The 20164-nt window shown below is 62.0% G+C and overlaps 1 protein-coding gene across 1 annotated transcript in view; it reads left to right on the forward strand.

The window, feature by feature from the left end:
* ADAMTS13 (ADAM metallopeptidase with thrombospondin type 1 motif 13) overlaps positions 1-20164 on the forward strand; it is a 32265-nt gene that overhangs the window by 837 nt on the left and 11264 nt on the right. Inside the window, exons 3-19 of the mRNA XM_052649260.1 lie at positions 3577-3752; positions 5998-6081; positions 6591-6715; positions 6819-6965; positions 9019-9165; positions 9446-9608; positions 10390-10494; positions 11645-11796; positions 11881-11944; positions 14263-14392; positions 14850-14998; positions 15326-15446; positions 15886-15966; positions 16788-16969; positions 18893-19028; positions 19112-19241; positions 19777-19959. Coding sequence (XP_052505220.1) covers positions 3577-3752; positions 5998-6081; positions 6591-6715; positions 6819-6965; positions 9019-9165; positions 9446-9608; positions 10390-10494; positions 11645-11796; positions 11881-11944; positions 14263-14392; positions 14850-14998; positions 15326-15446; positions 15886-15966; positions 16788-16969; positions 18893-19028; positions 19112-19241; positions 19777-19959 — 2275 coding nt within the window. The remainder of the gene's footprint in view (positions 1-3576; positions 3753-5997; positions 6082-6590; positions 6716-6818; positions 6966-9018; positions 9166-9445; positions 9609-10389; positions 10495-11644; positions 11797-11880; positions 11945-14262; positions 14393-14849; positions 14999-15325; positions 15447-15885; positions 15967-16787; positions 16970-18892; positions 19029-19111; positions 19242-19776; positions 19960-20164) is intronic.

The raw sequence follows: 20164 nt of genomic DNA on the forward strand, positions 1-20164 counted from the left end.
CCAGGATGTAAACATTTACGTTTTCTGTGAGAAGCAAGATGGAAACTGGGTCGCACTCCTGCCAGAGCCTTTTCCCGCTGTTCCTGGGCTGCCTCTGTGGGCCTCTCCGTGGTGCCAGCCAGCCCCCTTTCCGACGAGGACCACTGGGGACTTTGATCCAGAGGCCGGTGGGAAACAGGGGCAGGGCGAGCAGAGAGTGAGGGGTGTCCCGCACGTGACTGCTCTGGGGTCGGGGTCAGGTGCGGGGCCGGGCCGGTGGGCCAGCGGGGACCCCCAAGAGGACCCGGAGGGCGGAGCAGGGGTGAGCGCGGAGCCCCCTGTTTCCCGCAGCGCCCCCATTCAACGTGGCCTCCCTGGCCTGCGCCTGCAAGCACAAGGACGAGGGCGGGCCGGCGGGGCCGCCCTGCAGGGCCTATGCTGCTCCCCGGCAGCCCTGGGCCGGCTCTCCTTTTGCTTCCAGCCTGAGCTGGGCCTGCTGGCTGCTTCCTTTGCCAGCGAGCACGTGGTCAGTGCCTCCCTGTGGCTGCTGAGGGGGCCTCCCCACCCCTGCCTCACAGGAGGCCGGGCCCTGCTGCCCCCAGAGGCAGCAGCCAGGCTCACCTACTGCTTGGGCCTCATGGTGAGTGGGCGCCCAGGCTGGCTGGGGGTCACCATGGGGCGGACGTGTCCCCCAGACCCCAGATGCGAGAGCAAGACCGATTGGATCTTAGCCAGACTCTGACCCAGTGAGGGCTTGCTCCTCGGAGGCTCAGAGAAGCTGCTGAGTTCCCTAGGGCCGCCCAGCTAGCAGGAGACAGAGCTGAGTGGAGGCCCGGGGGATGGGGGACGGAAAGAGGGTGGGCTTTGCAGTCAGAGCTGAGTTCGGGCTCAGCTGCGCCCCTTCGTCAAACTGACCCGGGGCCGGCCCCTCCACTGGCCTGTGCTGTCCCCGAGGCGCGGTGAAGGCGGCCCGGCCTCTTGGGGGCTGCGGGGGACTGGCATCATGCGTCGCCACTGTGTCACTCAGTGAGCAGAGCCCCGCCACCCGCCGCCAGGTTGCCTGGTTGGGCGGTCCAGCCCGGGCCGAGACAGGGCACTCGGGGTCCACCCGGTGACAGGCAGCGCTGTCCCTTAGCGCAGGCCCAGTACGGGCCTTGAGACCCCCTTCCATCCTTCCCGTGGTCTTCACAAAGCCCTGCAGTCTGGGACCTGAAGCCTGAGCACATGACGAGGAACGGGAACCCGGCTGGCAGGCAGGCGGCAGGTGGCAGTCAGTGGGTGCAGCCCCAGAGGGCATGAATCCCCCTCTGTGCCCCACAGATGGGCTCTTGGGCCTTGGACTGGTGAGGAGCCCTGGGAGAGACCCAGGGCCAGTCGTGCCTGGTGCTATGACGGCCCAGCGAGGCGCTTCACTGCACAGGGGGAAGGGCTGGTAGACCAGATGGCTCTCTGTCCTCCAGGAGGGCAACATCCTGGTGGGTGCAGACAGGTTCTACATCCAGCCGTTGAGGAGGCAGCACCGGGCACTGGTGCATCTCTGGGGGGCCGCGCAGCCCCACCTGATCCACAGGTCCACCCCCGGGGCCCCCACCGTTCCAGTACAGCTCCTGCGAGGGGAGGGGTTGTGGGCAGGGACGACTCTGGGGGAGGGCCCGGTTCTCCTGATGCCTGGGGCCGTGCGGAACAGCCGAACTCCTCCAGCCGCCTTCGCGAGCAAGCAGGGTGTGCCAGCCCACGGGGCAGGCCAGGGGGCGCATGGCCACCAGCTGTGCCCTCAGACTGTCTGCTTGGCGCGCGCAGACCTCCCGCCCCTGAACAGCCATTCACCATCTACAAAGCACGTTCTCTGACATGGGCCTTGGAGCCTTGGGCCTAGGTCAGAGGTCACTGAGAGTTCCCATGCTACAGATGGGAACCCAGAGGCCCAAAGATGAGAAGTGGCCGCTGCAAGCCTGCGCAAGGACTGCCGGGCACAGCCACGGTGGGAGTTGGCTCTGTTGCCCACAGGCCTGCTTGTGCCTTCCCCAGGCTGCGTCTGCTGAAAGCACGGTGGGGTGCTGGGCTTTTCTTACCATCCTGGCGTGATGTCGTTCTCCAGTGTACCCACAGTGGGGCTTTGGGGTGACCAGAGGATGTGAAATCCACACAGTAGCTGACTCCTGGGCCTTGCACTGCCCTGCATGCCCAGCCAGCCCAGGGGGGTGGAATGAAGTCTCTCCACCTGAGACAGCCATCCTCCCAAGACCTGGCCAACTCTCTCCTGTGAGCCGGGCGAGACGTCTGCTCTAAAAGTCACGGCGTGAGTGACGTGTGAGAGCTTGGCACCTCCCACTCCCTGCCCGAGGAGGGCAGAGATGTCCTAACTCAGTTGGTGGCTGTCTGAGGGCACGGAAACCACAGGCGCTGAGAAGCCAGCTCGAGGAGGGCCAGCATGGAACTGCTCGCTCAACACCGAAAACAGCCTTATAGTTAGGAAAGGAGAAGAGGGGACGAGTAGATTAGGAGTTTGGGATTAACATATACACACTGCTACTGCTGCTGCTGCTGCTAAGTCGCTTCAGTCGTGTCCGACTCTGTGCGACCCCATAGATGGCAGCCCACCAGGCTCCGCCATCCCTGGGATTCTCCAGGCAAGAGCACTGGAATGGGTTGCCATTTCCTTCTCCAATGCGTGAAAGTGAAAAGTGAAAAGGAAGTTGCTCAGTCGTGTCTGACTCTTAGCGACCCCGTGGACTGCAGCCCACCAAGAGATACAAGAGACTTGGGTTCCATGCATTGGTCGGGAAGATCTTCTGGAGGAGGAAATGGCAACTTACTCCAGTGTTCTTGCCTGGAAAATCTCATGGACAGAGAAGCCAGGCAGGCTACAGTCTGTGGGGTTGCAAAGAGTCAGACACGACTGAATACACACACAATAGATAAACAAGGTCCTGCTTATAGCACAGGGAACTCTACTCAACTGCTAGTGTTTTTTGTAATAACCTAAGAGGAGAAAGAATCTGGACAAGAACGCATATACATGTGTGTGGGTTTATATATGGGCTTCCCAGGTGGCACAGTGGTAAAAAATCCTCCTGCCAAGCAGGACACTCCAGTTCGATCGCTGGGTCGGGAAGATCCCCTGGAGAAGGGCATAGCAACCCACTCCTGTGTTCTTGCCTGGAGAGTCCCATGGACAGAGGAGCCTGGCGGGCTCCAGTCCATGGGGCTGCAGAGTCAGACATGACTTAACAACTGAACACACACACACGCACACGCACACACACACATAACTGCGTCACCGTGCTGTACACCTGGAGCTAACACATTGTAAGTTACTCTACATCGGTTCACTAACTAACTAACTAAATGCTCAGCAAATTAATTACTAGAAAAGAGCCAGCAGACGGCCCGCTCAGTCTCCCTGCCAGAGGCAGCTGCCCGCGAGAGCTGAGGCTGGGGCCCGCCGACTCCCCCTCCCCGCAGTGGATGGCACGGGGCGGCTTCCCACCACCGTGTCTCCAAGCCCACGAGCACAGGGGCTGGTGAGGCCTGGCCACGCGGGGCCCTGAGGTCAGCTGGCCCGCTGGCCAGAGCCCCATTTCACCCGCTTTCCAGGACCCCAGCTCTCAGCCCTGCCCGCTCCCTCACCAGGCCACCCCCCTGCCCCTCGCCTCCGGAGATGGGCGACCGGGCACGTCCTGCACCTGGAGCTGCTGGTGGCCGTGGGTCCCGACGTCCAGCGGACCCACGGGGAGGAGACAGAGCGCTATGTGCTCATCAACCTCAACATGGTGAGAGTGGGCTGGGGCAGCGGGCTCTGTGGGCAGTGCAGACTCGGGGTGGGCTCAGGGGCAGGGGGCGGCGGCTGTCCCTGGAGGCCACCGCTGGCCCGTCCTCGGGAGCCTGTGGACACAGCGCCCTGCACCTGGGGCTTGCGCACAGCATCAGTGGGCTGGCTTATCTGGTGGGCCGAACTCTGTGTAAGCCTGAGGCTGGGGTCGCATTTGCGGCTCAGGATCCTGGGGTGGGGAGAGATGCTATCTGTTCTTATCTCCCGCTCAACTGGGGAGTTTGAAGAAGAAGCAACCGCTAGCTTCTTGCTCCTGGGTCCCTGTCCTTCGGGACCCTCAAGCCTGGCCTCTCCCCCAACGTCGCTTTGAACTGGGGGCCCCTCAGCTTACACTGGCTGGTGGGGCTCCCCCATGCTGGGCTCTGTCAGTGCCCTTCCTGCCGGCACCCCCGTGTGGGAGGGGCTCCCCCTCACTTGACTTCTGGGGTAACAGCGGGGGCAGGACGCACAGCTCCCACTGAATATTATCTTGGAGACAAAGACGCAGCAAAGAAACAGGCGGCCCCAAAGCTGGTGATCGCTCTCCCGCTAGAGCTGGGCCACGCCAGAGCGCATTCGCTTGTAAATACACAGAAACACATGCGTCCTAGGCAGCCAGGTAAGTTTCCGCAAACCTTAGGAGAGCAATGCCCCGGCTGGCAGCTCAGGGCCCGAGCTGCTCCCCTGCTGAGTGGACCCTGGAGGGTGGGCAGCGTCAGAAGGTGGGGTGCTTGGCATCACCTCGTTCCCAGCGTCAGGTGTGCCCAGCTATCTTGGACGAAAGGAAGGTTCCAACCCCCGGAGAAGCTGGCTCAAGTCCAGGACAAGCCAGCTTGGGTTTCCAACTCCCAGCCCCAGAGGAGGAAAATATTCCCTCTAAGTCACTTGAAAGCTCTTGTTTTCAAGCTTTGGGGGCCCCTCTGCCTCAAATATACTGAAATTTGATCATCAAACCACGCTCCCTCTGGCCAGTCAACGTGTTTTATGAGGCCCAGCGATGGTCAGGTAGGAGACTGCAGACTGGCTCCTTCCCAGGTGGTGCCGGTCGTGGTAACGGCCAGCGTCGTGACCAGGCACCCACCGTGTGCCGGCTGCATTGTTGCTAAGTCTGCCAACAGCTATGGAAGTGTTTCTCTCCTTCTTGCAGAGGAGGGAACTGGGGCCCTGAGGTTAGTTAACAGGATCCTGAGGACACAGGTAGGTAGGGGGAAAGCTGGGCTCAGACTCAGGCCAGCTGAGGCCGGTGGCGGCCACGTCCTCTTTGCCGGACGCCACGTCTCTAGAGGACCAGCTCGTGTGAACAAGCGCTGTGCAAGGCGACCGCAGCCAGCATCTCGGCAGATGCCCGGGAAGAGCGCGGAGCCGGCTGTAAGAGTGCTCAGTTGCTCAGGTCTGCCCACGTCTTTGCGACCCCATGGACTGTAGCCCACTCGGCTCCTCTGCCCATGGAATTTTCCAGGCAAGCATACTGGAGTGGGTTGCCATTTCCTCCTCCAGGGGATCTTCTCCACCCAGGGATCAAACCTGCGTCTCTTGTGTCTCCTGCATTGGCAAGTGGATTCTTTACCACTAGCATCACATGGGAAGCCTGGGAACCTGGAGGGGAGCCTTCTCATTGGGGTGCCCAGGGAGGAGACACAGGACAGGGGGAGGAGGTCCTCAGCTGCCTCGTGGAGATGAGCAGAGATGAGAGAGGTGTTGGATGCAGATGAGAAAGGACAGGGTGACTCCAGGCCGAGAGGAGTGAAAGTGAAGTCGCTCAGTCGTTCCGACTCTTTGCAACCCCATGGACTGTAGCCTGCCAGGCTCCTCCGGCCATGGGATTTTCCAGGCAAGAATACTGGAGTGGGTAGCCATTTCCTTCTTCAGGAGATCTTCTTGACCCCAGGAGCGACCTGGGTCTCTCTTTACCATCTCAGCCACCAGGGAAGCCTGTGTTTGAAAGGAACTTTCTAGATGGATGGCAGTTATTTGCATCCTGTTGTTTCGAGGGTTCTCTGTGTTGGCTGGCCTTCCTGAGCCATGAGCAGAGGGAGGGCCGGAGGACCGACTGTCTCTATGGCTGGCTTCCAGCTGGAGGACTAGCACCTTAGGCTCCCCCCAGGCTGAGGGAGCATCCTCTCCAGGCACCCCACCCCACCCCCTGGATCCCCGAAGTCAGCCGCGGCCACCCTCACATGTCACCTCTCCTGCCCGCCCTTCCACAGGGCTCAGAGCTGCTGAGGGACCCATCCCTGGGGGCTCAGTTCCGAGTTCACCTGGTGAAGATGGTCATTCTGACCCAGCCTGAGGTAGGTGCTGAGCCGGGAGCCCAGTCCCCGGGAAACCTGTTTCTGCAGTCTTTAACCTCTGTCTATAAGATCTGCTGGAGAAGGGATGGGCTACCCACTTCAGTATTCTTGGGCTTCCCTGGTGGCTCAGCTGGTAAAGAATCCGCCTGCAATGCGGGAGACCTGGGTTTGATCCCTGGGTTGGGAAGATTCCCCTGGAGAAGGGAAAGGCCACCGACTCCAGTGTTCTGGCCTGGAGAATTCCATGGACTGTATTGTCCACGGGGCCGCAGAGTTGGACACGGCTGAGCGACCTGCACTTCACTTCTCCAGTGGACACGCAGCAGGGGTGATGTTTTCCTGCCTGCCGGCCCTGGCCCCGAGCTCCAGCTCTGCCCTGCTGAGCCCCAGGCCCCTCCTCTGCGCCCTGGGATGGTAGTAGTGTTGTCGTGAGGACTGAGGCTGCAGCAGCAGTCAGCACCCTGCTTGGGGCGGAGGTCCTAAGTGTGTGCTCTGTTGCGGCCTCCCAGGATGCTCCGAAGATCACAGCCAACATCACCGCGTCACTGCTGAGCGTCTGTGAGTGGAGCAAGACAGTCAACCCCGAGGACGACACGGACCCTGGGCATGCCGACCTGGTCCTGTACATCACCAGGTAGCCGAGCCCCCCACGGGGAGCTGTTCCCATTCTCTGCCAAGGTGGCCTGCTGGCGGGCAGGCACCTTAGCACCCCCCGGTGTCTGTTCTCTCTTCCTGAGGTTTGACCTGGAATTGCCTGATGGTAACCGGCAGGTTCGGGGGGTCACCCAGCTGGGGGGCGCCTGCTCCTCCTCCTGGAGCTGCCTTATCACTGAGGATACTGGCTTTGACCTGGGGCTCACTATCGCCCATGAGATTGGGCACAGGTAAGGGGTCCCATGCCCTGGCCCCAAGCTCCAGGCAAGGATGTGACCTGGGGAGGGGAGGTCGTGGCTGGTGGGGGTTTCAGGAAGAGCCAGGTGGGAGGAGTCTCTACTCTTGACCCCAATGGACTCGGGAGGGTGAGGGGCAAGGGCTGGGAATCTGATACTTCTTCATTACTGAATAATTAAAACATTTTTTCCCCCCAAAATATAAGCAAAACAAACTTAGGAGTTAAAAAGTGCTTATTGTAGGAAATTCATGTAAAGGAAAACAAGGCTGTAAAAATCATCCCAAATCCCACCACACGGAGAAAACATCCATCTTTTCTTTACACACACATACATCATTTTCATCCACAAAATGGGGATCATGCTGTACGTTGGTTAACTGCCTTTAATAATAATTTTTCCACGTAACCATTTTTTAAATTAATTATCTTCGGCTGCGCTGGTCTTCCTGGCTCCTCTTGGGCTTTCTCTGGTTTCCACAAGCGGGGGCTCCCCTCTAGCAGTGGTGTGCGGCCTTCTCGCTGCGGTGGCTTCTCACTGCGGAGCACAGGCTCCAGGGCTTCGGTAGGTGTGGCGCACGGGCTTAGCTCCTCCGAGGCGTGTGGGATCTTCCTGGACCAGGGACTGAACCTATGTCCCCTGCACCGGCAGGCGGATTCCCAGTCACTGGACCACCAGGGAAGCCAAGTTAACTGCCTTTTTATGTAAGAATATATCCCAAGCATTTTTTTCAAATGTTCTTACAATATATGTTGATTTTTTTGGTATGCACGTATTTTACTCAATCCATTCCCCAGTGTTAGATGCTTTGGTTATTTTCAGACTTTTCCTTGTATGACTGTTACACGCTTTTTGGGCAACTCTGTGCTCTCTGTCGGAGAAGGCAAGGGCACCCCACTCCAGTGTTCTTGCCTGGAAACTCCCATGGACGGCGGAGCCTGGTGGGCTGCAGTCCATGGGGTCGGTAAGAGTTGGACGTGACTGAGCGACTTCACTTTCACTTTTCACTTTCATGCATTGGAAAAGGAAATGGCAGCCCACTCCAGTGTTCTTGCCCGGAGAGTCCCAGGGGCGGGGAGCCTGGCGGGCTGCCGTCTGTGGGGCTGCACAGAGTCGGACACGACTGAAGCGACTTAGCAGCAGCAGCAGCAGCAGCGGGGTTTCTCTGTGTTGTTTACCAAGAGTGGAGGGCGGCTCGATTTTCTGATTTTTAGTCTTTTTATTATGAAAGCAAATACCTGCTTTCTGTGAAAATTCAAATAGTACCGGAGACTCCTAAAGTGAAAAGTGCCTAACTTCCTCGCCCACCAGCCCCCGACTCCCACATCCTGCCTGTTGGCCTCCTGCCAGCGTGGAGGAGTTCCCATCCCCCTTTCTAGAGCAAGGCTGGGCTCCTACCCACAGCCGCCAGTTTTACCCTAGCTCGGTGCATCTCTGCCTGACTTCTCCCCCCACCCAGCCATCACAATTCCTCCATCTATCTTTTTTGTAAAAGATATTTATTTATTCATTTATTTAGTTGCACGGGGTCTTAGGTGCCCCCCAGCCCCCACCATGTGTAACCTCAGTTCCCCTGGGAACCAACCCTCCACTGCATTGGAAAATGAATAATTCTCAACCACTGCCAGGGAAGTCCCTCCTCCATCTGTCTTGTTTGGAGAAACAAACAGGAATCGAAAACCGTTCCCTTCCATTGGGAGCAGAAACCCTGGCCAGAGGCCCACCTTTCCACTTCTCCAGAATGCAGTGTTTTTGCTGTGTTCACCCCACCGATCAAGCCCAGGTCAAGAAGGTGAACAGCACCAGGGCCTCTACGGCCCTCCCTGGATAGCTGTCCTCCCAGATTCCAAACCCCGTGGAGTGTGGCCTGCACGTTTCTAAAGCCTTTAGATGTGTATCGGCTAAAAGAGGCCAGAGCCACCTGGCCGGCCCAGCGCTCCCTCCCTGGGTGGGGGAACCGAGGCTGGGCACCTGGCGAGCCCGCTGGAGTCCAGGGTGGGCGGGTTACCCCGGGTCAATGCCGCCCTCAGAGCCGCCTCCTCCGCAGCTTCGGCCTGGAGCACGACGGCGTGCCGGGCAGCGGCTGCGGGCCCAGCGGCCACGTGATGGCCTCGGACGGCGCGGCGCCCGCCCTCGCCCGGGGGGGCCCGGCGTGGTCCCCCTGCAGCCGCAGGCAGCTGCTGAGTCTGCTCAGGTAGCCGCGCCCCCGCCCTGCCCCTCCCTGCGCCCCCGTCTCCGCTCTGCGCGCCCCGCTCCTCCCGGCCCCGGCCCAACCCTCCAGCGGCCCTCCGCCGGGTGTCCGCTCCCGTCGCGGCCGCAGTCCACCGCTCCTCGGCTCGCAGCCCGTCTCGGGGGGCACCCCTCCATCTCGGCCTTCCTCGCCCTCACCTCCGGTGCCCACCCCTCCATCCCGCCCCCTCCCAGGGTCCCCCACCCGAGGTCCAGCCCCGGCCTGAACCGCGGCCTTGTCGCAGCGCAGGACGGGCGCGCTGCGTGTGGGACCCTCCGGCGCCGCGGCCCGGGCCCGCGGGGCGGCCTCCCGAGGCGCAGCCCGGCCTCTACTACGGCGCGGACGAGCAGTGCCGCGTCGCCTTCGGCCCCACGGCGGTCGCCTGCACCTTCCGCGGGGAGCACCTGGTGAGTCCGGCCGTGGGGGACGCGCCCCAACACCCGCCCCTCCGCACCAGGGCCTCCCTCTGCCCGCTCATGCCCCCACCGCCCTTCTTCGCCCTCCTGCCCACTAGCCCAGACCCTCAGATGCCTCTGGAAATTCTCAAGTTCTGAACAAGGGCCCTCACGTTTTCCTTCTGAGGAAGCCCCGCAAATTATGTAGAGCTGCCTTTGATAGAGCCCCTGAGCCCATGGACCTTGATCCTGCAACAGATGGTTACCAACAGCTTCCAACTATGTGGGAGCTGGAGGGCTTCCTGGAGGAAGTGACCTCCAAGCCCAACCTTACAGCAGGGGTGGGAGCCGGCGGTGGGAGGGGAGCCGGGGGCGGGCAGGCGCCCTAAAGACAGACTTCCTCCCAGGGCTGCACAGGGCTTGCAGCCGCTTTTGCCTCTGCCCTTCCTGCTTACAAAATACTGGGAATTACATCTTAGTGTTTTCGTTAAATATGTGATATTACAGGTGCTTTTGTAAACACAAATGTATTAATGCTATATATTAGGACATTCTATTTGATCTAAAAGACCATCTTTTTTTTCTTCCGATCTTAAAAGAGATGAAGACACTTCTGTGGGCCCTGGCCGCTGCTCCTGTTCCCAATACGGGGTCAGCCAGGCCCCCTCCCTGCCCTCCACTGCCCGGGGCGCTGGCTGTGCCCCTGTCCTGTGGTCTGGGAGGGGCAGGTGCGGCTGGACACTGACCCCACGGGCCGGGGGACCCTCACCTGGCCATCTGTCCCCCCTCTTAGGACATGTGCCAGGCTCTGTCCTGCCACACAGACCCCCTGGACCCAAGCAGCTGTAGCCGCCTGCTTATTCCTCTCCTGGACGGGACAGAGTGTGGCGTGGGGAAGGTCAGTGGGGCGTGGAAGAGCGTGTGCGTGTGTGCGTGTGCGTGTGCGTGTGCACACACGTGTGTACTCACACGTGCTCGCCCAGACCTGCACCCTGAAGCCCTCCTCCTGGGGTGGGAGACAGCAGGACCTCAGGAAACTGGGGCAGAGGGCCCTGGCACTGTCCCAGGTGCGCTGGTCAGGAGAGGTAGGCAGCCCAATGCTTGCCCCGCCCCCTCTGCAAGTGGCTTTATTCCAGGCTTACGGGACCCTCGTGACTCTGCTGGAGCAGGCGGGGGTCCAGGACCCCCCTCTTGACCTCCTCACTGGCCCCGAGAGCGCAGTGTACTTTGGGATGCCTGCTCCCGGGCCCGGTGTGGTGGCCTGCGGACAGGGGTGTGTTGTCAGCGGCCTCACAGAGGGGCAGGGCTTCTCGTGACCGCTCGGCCACGGGCCTTTGTGTGCCCTGCCCTGGCCACCTGGCCTGCAGCTCCCCTGCGTGTCCCCTCTGCCTTGTGTGGCCAGAACCTTCCTGCAGTCCTTGCACTGTGGGCAGGTGTTGTCTGTCCTCTGTTTAGCATTGGCTCCTCAGCAGCATGGAGGTTGCAATCGTGTGTGTGTGTGTGTGTGTGTGTGTGTATGGGGGTTACCCTGTGGGTGCGGGTGGGTGTGGGGTGCCTGTGGGTGTGGGGGGCCCTGGGTGTGGGGTGCCTGTGGGTGTGGGGGGCCCTGGGTGTGGGGTGCCCTGGGTGTGGGGTTCCCTGGGTGTGGGGTGCCTGTGGGTGTGGGGGGCCCTGGGTGTGGGGTGCCTGTGGGTGTGGGATGCCCTGGGTGTGGGGGGCCCTGGGTGTGGGATGCCCTGGGTGTGGGATGCCCTGGGTGTGGGGGGCCTGTGGGTGTGGGGGCCCCTGGGTGTGGGGGGCCCTGGGTGTGGGATGCCCTGGGTGTGGGGGGCCTGTGGGTGTGGGGGCCCCTGGGTGTGGGGTGCCTGTGGGTGTGGGATACCCTGGGTGTGGGGGGCCCTGGGTGTGGGGGGCCCTTGGTGTGGGGTGCCTATGGGTGTGGGATGCCCTGGGTGTGGGATGCCCTGGGTGTGGGATGCCCTGGGTGTGGGGGGCCCTGGGTGTGGGGGGCCCTGGGTGCTGAACAGGGTCCCATCCTTCTCTTGCAGTGGTGCTCCAAGGGTCACTGCCGCTCGCTGGCGGAGCTGGCCCCCGTGGGGGTGGTGCACGGGCACTGGTCTGGCTGGGGGCCCGCCAGTCCTTGCTCCCGCTCCTGTGGAGGCGGCGTGGTCACCAGGAGGCGGCGGTGTGACAACCCCAGGTACTGCATGGAGGCGGCCGCTCCGTACTCCTTGGCTCGGGGCCCTGGGTCACCTCTCACCCCGTCGTCTTTGGGCATTTTCAGACCTGCCTTTGGGGGGCGTGCGTGCGTAGGTTCTGACCTCCAGGCCGAGATGTGCAACACCCAGGTAGGCCTGCTTCCCTGGGCAGGGGAGGGGCTGCGGTCAGAGGCGGCACTGGCCTGGAGGAGCCCAGGGGTCAGGATGGCTGTGATCTGTGGTTCACACAGGGCACTTTCGAGAGCAAAAGTGGTTTTATTGATACCTTCCCCTTATAGCTCGGTTGATAAAGAATCCGCCTGCAATGCAGGAGAGCCCGGTTTGATTCCTGGGTCGGGAAGATCTGCTGGAGGAGGGGTAGGCTACCCACTCCAGTATTCTTGGGCTTCCCTTGTGGCTCAGCTGGTAAAGAATCTGCCTGCAATGCCGAAGACCTGGGTTTGATCCCTGGGTTGGGAAGATCCCCTGGAGGAGGGCATGGCAACCCACTCCAGTATTCTGGCCTGGAGAATTCCATGGACTGTAAAGGGTTGGACACGACTGAGCGACTTTCACTTTCTGGACCACAGCACACAGCCCAGGCCTGTCCGACCCTTGAAAGCAGCCCCCTCCGAAGTGTTCCCCTCCTTACCCGGATGGCACTGCCCTGCACTGAGAACACCCCTCCTTCCCACAGCCAAGCCGTCACTGGGAGAGCGCGGGCGATTGTTTTAGTTATGAGCTCAGGTGACTCTCACACCCATAAAGTCAACCGTATGAAACTGCGCGGTTCTGTGTTATCCAGTACCTTCACAGCAACACGCGACCACCACCTTGCTCTAGTTCCAAACAGTTCCAGTCACCCCAGAGCAAACCCCAGCTCATTAAACAGCCACTCCCCTGCTGCCTCCCCCCGGTCCCTGCCAGTCACCAGTCCACTTTCTAGCTCTGGGGGTTTACCTGCGCTGGACACCTCATATAAGGGGAATCACACCGCGTGTGGCTTCCTGCATCTGGCGTCTTCCACTCGGCGCGTGGTATTTTCATGTGCAGCGTGTATTAGAACTCCACTCCTTCTCGTGGCGGAGTGATACTCCACCGGATGGAATATTATCCGATAATGCTCCACTGGACCGCTTTTTGCTCATCCCTTCATCCGTTGTCCATTTGTTGATACATTTGGGCTATTTCCATCTTCGGTTGTTGGGAGTAGCGCTGCTACGAATATGTGTGTACGTGGGCTTTTTTGAGTACCAGTCTTTCACTGTTTGCGGTGTAACACCTAATAGCAGCCAAATTGCTGGATCCCACGGTAATTCTACATTTGACTCCTTGAGAACCTCCAAGCCATTTCCCACGGCAGCTGAACCGTTTGGCCTTCCCACCAGGAGTGTGCGAGGGTTCCGATGTCTCCACATCCCCTCCAGCACTTACTTGTGTTTCCCACGAGGCCATCGTAGATGGTGTGGAGACACTCCCCTGGCCTCGACTGAAGATCTGCACGTGGTGAGACCTTCCCTGCCCGCCTTCCCCAGGCGGACTCAGCAGGCCCACGCCAATTCTTTTCCTCAGACTCTAGTGCAGAGCAGGCCAGGACGCCAGCCCGCCTTGGCGCCCAACTTCTTGTGCAGAGGCCCTTTGCTCTTGACTCCTGTGACTTTTCTAACACTGATACCTGCACAGACATAGTTCAGTTCAGTCGCTCAGTCGTGTCCGACTCTCACAACCCCATGGACTACAGCACGCCAGGCCTCCCTGTCCATCACCAACTCCCAGAGTTCACTCAGACTCATCTCCATTGAGTCGGTGATGCCATCCAGCCATCTCATCCTCTGTCGTCACCTTCTCCTCCCGCCTTCAACCTTTCCCAGCATCAGGGTCTTTTCTTCCCAGCATCAGAGTCAGTTCTTCGCATCAGGTGGCCAAAGAATTTGAGTTTCAGCGTCAGCATCAGTCCTTCCAATGAATATTCAGGGCTGATCTCCTTTAGCATGGACTGGTTGGATCTCCTTGCAGTCCAAGGGACTCTCAAGAGTCTTCTCCAACACCACAGCTCAAAAGCATCAGTTCTTTGGCGCTCAGCTTTCTCTATAGTCCAGCTCTCACGTCCATACGTGACCACTGGGAAAACCGCAGCTCTGACTAGACATAGCACAGATGTAGTGGATGCCCGTAAACGGGGCCTCCCTTCTGCCGAGCTCTGTCTGGCTTTCTTTCCTCTTCGTTGCCTGGGGCAGGCCCTGCCCTGTGTCCTCCTAGGTTCTTGTAGAATCCTCCTGTCAGCAGAGGAAGGTTCTCGACACCGCAGTCTCCAGGGCAGGGAACCGAGGTACAGCCAGGAGCCAGGCTCAAACCCGCGTCTTCATCCTCACTGCAGGGGCTCTTGCTGTCTCCCGGGGGCGAGGGTTCTCTCACCGAGCCCCCTGCCCCGGCCCCTCCTATGCCCGTCCTCCGCCTCCTCCATCCAGGCCTGTGAGATGACCCAGCTGGAGTTCATGTCCGAGCAGTGCGCGCAGACAGATGGCGAGCCCCTGCACCTCTCCCCGGGGGGCAGCACCTCCTTCTACCGCTGGGGGACCGCGGAGCAGTACAGCAAAGGTGGGCCCAGGTGGGGGGGCCAGGCTCGAGACCCTGGGTAGGGAGCGTCACTGGGGGAGGCCCAGCGTCACGCTGATGCTGTTGTGAGCAGGCTCAGGCTCTGTATCACACCGAGCATCCCACCTGCCCCGGCTCGGCCCTTGCTGGCAGGTCAGCCCTGACCTCTCCTCCCTGAGTTTCCGTCTCCTGTCTGTAAAACGGAGACAGGAGGCGTAGCGTGATGCTGGAAAAGCACTCGGCTCATGAGTCTGCACACTCATCACACGGCGATGCGATTACTGCCTCGGGAGGTGGGGCAGGTGGGAAGTGAAACCCACGCCAACCCCAAATGCAAAGAGCACAGTGAGATGGCGCTTGGGGGTCAGTGAGAGCCCACTTGGATCCAGCTTCTCAGAGTCTCTGTCCCCGGCTCCCTGCACCCTCCCACCGGGCTCCTTGTCCTTCTGCTTGTCCCCAGGGAATGCCCTGTGCAGACACGTGTGCCGGGCTGTCGGCGAGAGCTTCATGGTGCGGCGTGGGGACCGTTTCCTGGACGGCACACGGTGTGTGCTGGGCGACCCTCAGGAGGATGGGGCCCTGAGCCTGTGCGTGTCAGGCAGCTGCAGGGTAAGCGTGTGTGCGCGGCGGAGTGCCCCTCTACCCTCTGTGGCTCCGAGGGCTCTCCCCAGAGAAGCCAGGGCATGAAAGGGCCTTCAAGGGGGTCAGGTCTGGGGGTGTGGCCCCCACGAAGCTGCAGCAGCAGAGTGTGCTGGGTGGTGCTGGGGAACAGGCCGAGCTTGGAGTCAAGAGCCTTGCCGTGACCTGTGGCAAGTTTCCAAGCTCACTTCCTACACCAGAAATGGCAGAAACAACCTTTGAGGTTGTGTGAACCTCAAAGGCCAGCCCTGTCCGAAGACACCGCCGGGGCCTCACCCGCCGCCCTCCTCTGCACAGACGTTCGGCTGTGATGGCAGGATGGACTCCGGGCAGGTGCGGGACGTATGCCAGGTGTGCGGCGGGGACAGCAGCACGTGCCGGCCGCAGAACGGCTCCTTCACGGCCGGAAGGGCCAGAGGTAGGGCCTCCCTGGGGCGAAGGGCCCCCAGCCTCCAGGAAAACGTGCAGCCCAGAGCCCGGGTGCCCGCTGCCTAGGTGATGGGGCTGTGTGCTAGCTCGGTCCTGGGCCCTCCCAGCGGGTCTCAGCCTCCCCAGGAGGCTCAGGTCGGTGATGAGGTGGCCCATCACTCACGGTTGTTCCCGGCACCTGTGATGCAGAAAAACACAGAGACGGGACGTCTGCCTTGGGCTGTTCTCTCCTCTCCTGCTGGAGGCATCTGAGCACGGGGGATGCTGTGCTTGGAAAATCCTTGACTTTGATCTATTCATACAAGAAGTCAGGTCTCTTGCAAAGTCGGTGGAGGAGCTAAGTCCCGCCTCCCTCTGGCGCTAACGTTTCCTCCCTCTGACTGTGACCTCAGCGACCTGAGACCACCCCCTCCTCTGCTTCCTCCTAGAGTACGTCACGTTCCTGACCGTCACCCCCAACCTCACCAGCATCTCCGTCATCAACCGCAGGCCTCTCTTCACACACCTGGGTGAGCTGGCCAGACCATGAAGGGGGAGGGCACAGCCCCAAGGTGCCCTCCCTTCTGATGCCACCTGCAAGTGTGAGGGTCCCTCAAAGGCCCTCAGTTGCAGGATCCACCGGGTGGACCCCCAGAACTCTGAGAGCTGTTACGCTCACGGTTACGGCTTATTACAAGGGACAGCCAAAGGCAGAGATGCGTCAGGGAGGGCTCTGTGTCCAGCCTCGAGAGCAACCACACACGCAGTGTACTGCCAACCCTGGGAGCTCTCCTGAGCTCAGTGCCCGGGTGTCATGGGGACTTCCTTATGTCGATGAGGTTGAGGGACTGACTGATCGCTGCCCGGATCATTCCGATCTCAGTCTCCAGCTTGGCTGAGGCTTGGTGACTCAAAGCCCCCACCCTAAATCACATATTTGACCTTTCACCCTAAACAAAGACGGATCAGGTCAGGCACAGGCCACCGGTCAGACCTGTCTCTGGGTAAGGCCGCCCTCTACACCGTGGGCCTCTCTGTGCAGAGGGTGCGCTTTGGATCTGGGTTGGGGTGCTCACCCTGAGGTCCTTGTGCCCGCACTCAGTGAGGGAGCGGGTCCACAGCACTCCCCAGGTTCCGGGAGGAGGCGCAGAGTAACGGTGCATGGGGCACCAGGAAGGGCTGCTCCCGGGAGGGCGGGGGGGCCCGGGGCGGGCGTGGCAGGTGAAGCCCTGGATGCTGCGTCCTGTCGGCCCAGTTGTCCCCTCTCCCTGAACAGGGCTGTCTGTGAGAGGGGGCGGTTCTGGCTCCCAGGGTGGGGGGCCCTGCGGTGCTGACGGCACCTCGCCCACAGCAGTGAGGGTGCGTGGCCGCTACATCGTGGCCGGAAACGGGAGCATCTCTGCCAGCACCAGCTACCCCTCCCTCCTGGAGGACAACCGCGTGGAGTACAGGGTGACCCTGAGCGAGGATCAGCTGCCCCACCAGGAGGAGATCCGCATCCAGGGCCCCACCCAGGACGACATGGAGATCCAGGTGACCGCAGGGCCTCCGCCGGGGTCGGCCTGTCCATCGGTTCAGAGCCACACCCGCTCCTTCCGCAGCCGCTGGGGGGCTGGGGTCCCACTCAGAGCCCACCGGAGCCCCTGGAGTCCTGAGAGCGGCTCAGAGGGAGAGCCCTGCAGAGGGGCCGGGGGCTTCCCGGGAAGGGGCCTTGCAGCTGAGGTCCGGGAGGGCGAGCTGAGGCTGTGGGCTAGCAGGGAGGGGAGAGTCTTGGGGGACCAGGGCCTGCAGTGGAGGGGCGCTCAGGGGCGGGGAGGAAGGGGGCCTCTGGTGACGAGGCTGCCGGAGGCCTGGGCAGACCTTGAGGGGCCTTGCTGGCCGTGTGAGGGGCTTGGGCTTCCTCCTGGGGGCCTGGGGAGCTGTTGGGGGTCCCCTGTGCAGGTGCAGTGGGGATTGGGCTGTGTCAGACCCACCAACGGAGGCCGTGGGCCTCTAGACAGAGGGGGAGGCCGTGCCGACGCCCGGGGTTAGAGGCCCCCGTGGAGTCTGTCGTCCCAACAGGAGGAGCAGAGTTAGCCCAAGACGGGGGAGCAGGGTGACACAGGGGTCAGGAGCCCTGTAGGGGCTCAGCCCAGCGTTCAGTCCTGGCTCCACAGAAACTTGGGGCAAACGCTTTACTTCTCCGAGCCTCGGTTTCCCCCGTCTGCGAAACGAAAGTAAGCACACCGAGATAAAGTGATTGTGAAGATTCATCTTTTATTTTTTCCAAGATATGGCACAATATGCGCTCGGCAGAGCGTTGGCACCTCCGCCCCCGCCCCGTGCACACGGGTTGCAATCCTGGGGTCACGGGTGGGCCCGGGGAGGGGACGTGCTCGTGCGCCAGGCAGTGTTGGCCACCCGGGGCAGCTCAGCGTGGATGTGGGTCTTGCTGTCTCTCTGGGGCAGATGGAGCCCAGGCTGTGTCTGCACGGGTCCTTCCCGCTGGGACCTGGCCTGCTAGCGGCCTCGTGTGTGCTTTGCGGAGAAAGGTGCTTAGAGGGCTGGACAGAAAGCATTGGAGGCTGAAATAGCCCCAGAGAACCTCTGGGGGTGGTCCGAGTCTTGACGGCCCCTGACTTGGTCTAGCAGCCCACTCCTGCTCCCATAGCTGGGGAGACAGCGGGGCTCCCCCAGAAGGCCAGGCCAGAGCGAGCCCCCGGGGAGCGGTTAACCCCCTCCCTGGCTCCCCATGTGGCCTACCTAGCTCAGCCCCCTCCCCACCCCCAGGAGCCTCCTTCCAAATGCTGGCTGTCGAGCAGTTCTGTTGGCGTCCTTTGCAGAGCAGATAGAAACACAGATTCCCAGGTCCTGTTCAGGGCCTCTGACCCGGGACCTGCTGGTAACGGTGGGGGGTGGTGTGTGTGCCGAGAACCCACACGTTAGCAGAGGGCTGTGACGGGTGGGGGCAGGGGCTGGGACCTCTGCCCTCCAAGCTGGCTCCTCCCAGGACCCAGGGACCTTTCTGCAGTACAGACAAGCCCAGCCTCCCTGCTGGGCCCTCTTCCTTAACCCCCGTGTCCTCAGGGCCAAGCCCAGACTGCCAGGCCTCCTCCAGAGCCCCACATGCAGCCCTTTCCTGCCCTTCCCGGGGCCTCACTTGTGCTGCAGAAGCCAGAGCTGTGGGCTTCTCACCCCTTCCGCGGCCTCCTCCAGCTGTCCACCCTGCTCAGCCTCCTCGGGGCCCTTCTGTGTGCTCCCTGGCCCCCTGTGCACGCCCGTCGCTGAACCTGCCTGTAGCCCACCCTCCCCCAGCCACCATGAGCTCTTGGAGCCGGGGGCAGTGTCCTGGCCGCTACGTGTGGGGTGGGCTCAGCATCAGTGGCGGCTTGCTGAGTGAAAGAACATAGGGGGAGGAAGGCAGGGCAGAAGGCTTCCTGAAGGAGGCGGCCGTGACAGCCCCCACTCTCCCGGCAGGTTTACAGGCGCTACGGCGAGGAGTATGGCAGCCCCGCCCGCCCCGACATCACCTTCACCTACTTCCAGCCCGAGCAGCGGTGGGCCTGGGTGTGGGCCCCAGTGCGGGGGCCCTGCTCTGTGAGCTGCGGGGCAGGTGAGGCCCGGGGTGGGGCTCACCTGGAAGCCCAGCGTGCCGCCCGCCCCTTGGAGATGGCCCAGCCCCTCTGTTCCCTCCAGGGCTGCGCCAGGTGACCTACAGCTGTTGGGACCAGTCCAGGAGCGAGTGGGTGGAGGCTGCCCGCTGTGCGGGGAGCCGGCCCCCAGCGGCGTGGTCAGAGGCCTGCACCCTCGAGCCCTGCCCCCCGCAGTGAGTGCTGGCTGTGGCCCCCTGGGGGTGGGGGTGGCTCAGGGGCCCTCGTAGCACAGCCGGCAGGGTCCGGGCGAGTCCTTGGTTGGCCCTTGCAGTGTCCCCGGGTGGCAGGTGCGGACACCGAGACTTGGGCAGGCCCGGGTGGCTGGTCAGCCTGGTGTGAGCTGCTGCCCCTGTCTATGGGCAGCTCGCTCCCTCTCTGAGCTCAGGTGCCCACCACACGGAGAGGACTGCCCTGCCTGCGAGGGTTGTGGCGTTGGCTTGGGGAGGGACCACAGCCCGGTGGGAGCATGATGCTAGGGACGAGGCGGTCCATGTCGGGTGTGGGGCAGGGGCAGCCAGCCGCTGGCGCTTTCAAACAGACGTCCTCAGGCTCAGGTGTGGCTCAGGGACACCTGTAGAGCTGGAGGGCTGGGCGGCGGCCCCCACACTGCGTCTAGGTCCCTGAAGGGACCCTGGGCCCTGCCCCGGCCAGGGAAGTGATCTAATGGGTCACAGATGGATCTGCGCGATGCCCTGCTCCTCTCCTCAGCTGGGCGGCTGGAGACTTCGGCCCCTGCAGCGCCTCGTGTGGGGGTGGCCTGCGGGAGCGGGAGGTGCGCTGCGTGGAGGCTCAGGGTGGCCTGCTGAGGACCGCTGCCCGCTCCCGGTGCAGAGCGCTGGCCCCGCAGCCGGTGGCCGTGGACACCTGCAATTCCCAGCCCTGCCCCCAGAGGTGAGCACGGGGTGGGCAGGGCCCGCCAAGGCCAGATCCAGGCAGAGCCTCCTGGCGGGGCTTGTCCCTGCACTGAGCCCTTCCGTTTCGGGGTGTCCCCTCTTCCTGAGGCCTCTGGCCGGGCCCCTCCACCCTCCCACCCAAGAGGCCCTGGACTGGCCAGTCCCCTCTCTTTGAACTTTTTTTCGAACTCGTGAGGACCGAG

This window comes from Budorcas taxicolor, chromosome 11 (assembly GCF_023091745.1).
Source record: "Budorcas taxicolor isolate Tak-1 chromosome 11, Takin1.1, whole genome shotgun sequence".
NCBI lineage: Eukaryota > Metazoa > Chordata > Mammalia > Artiodactyla > Bovidae > Budorcas > Budorcas taxicolor.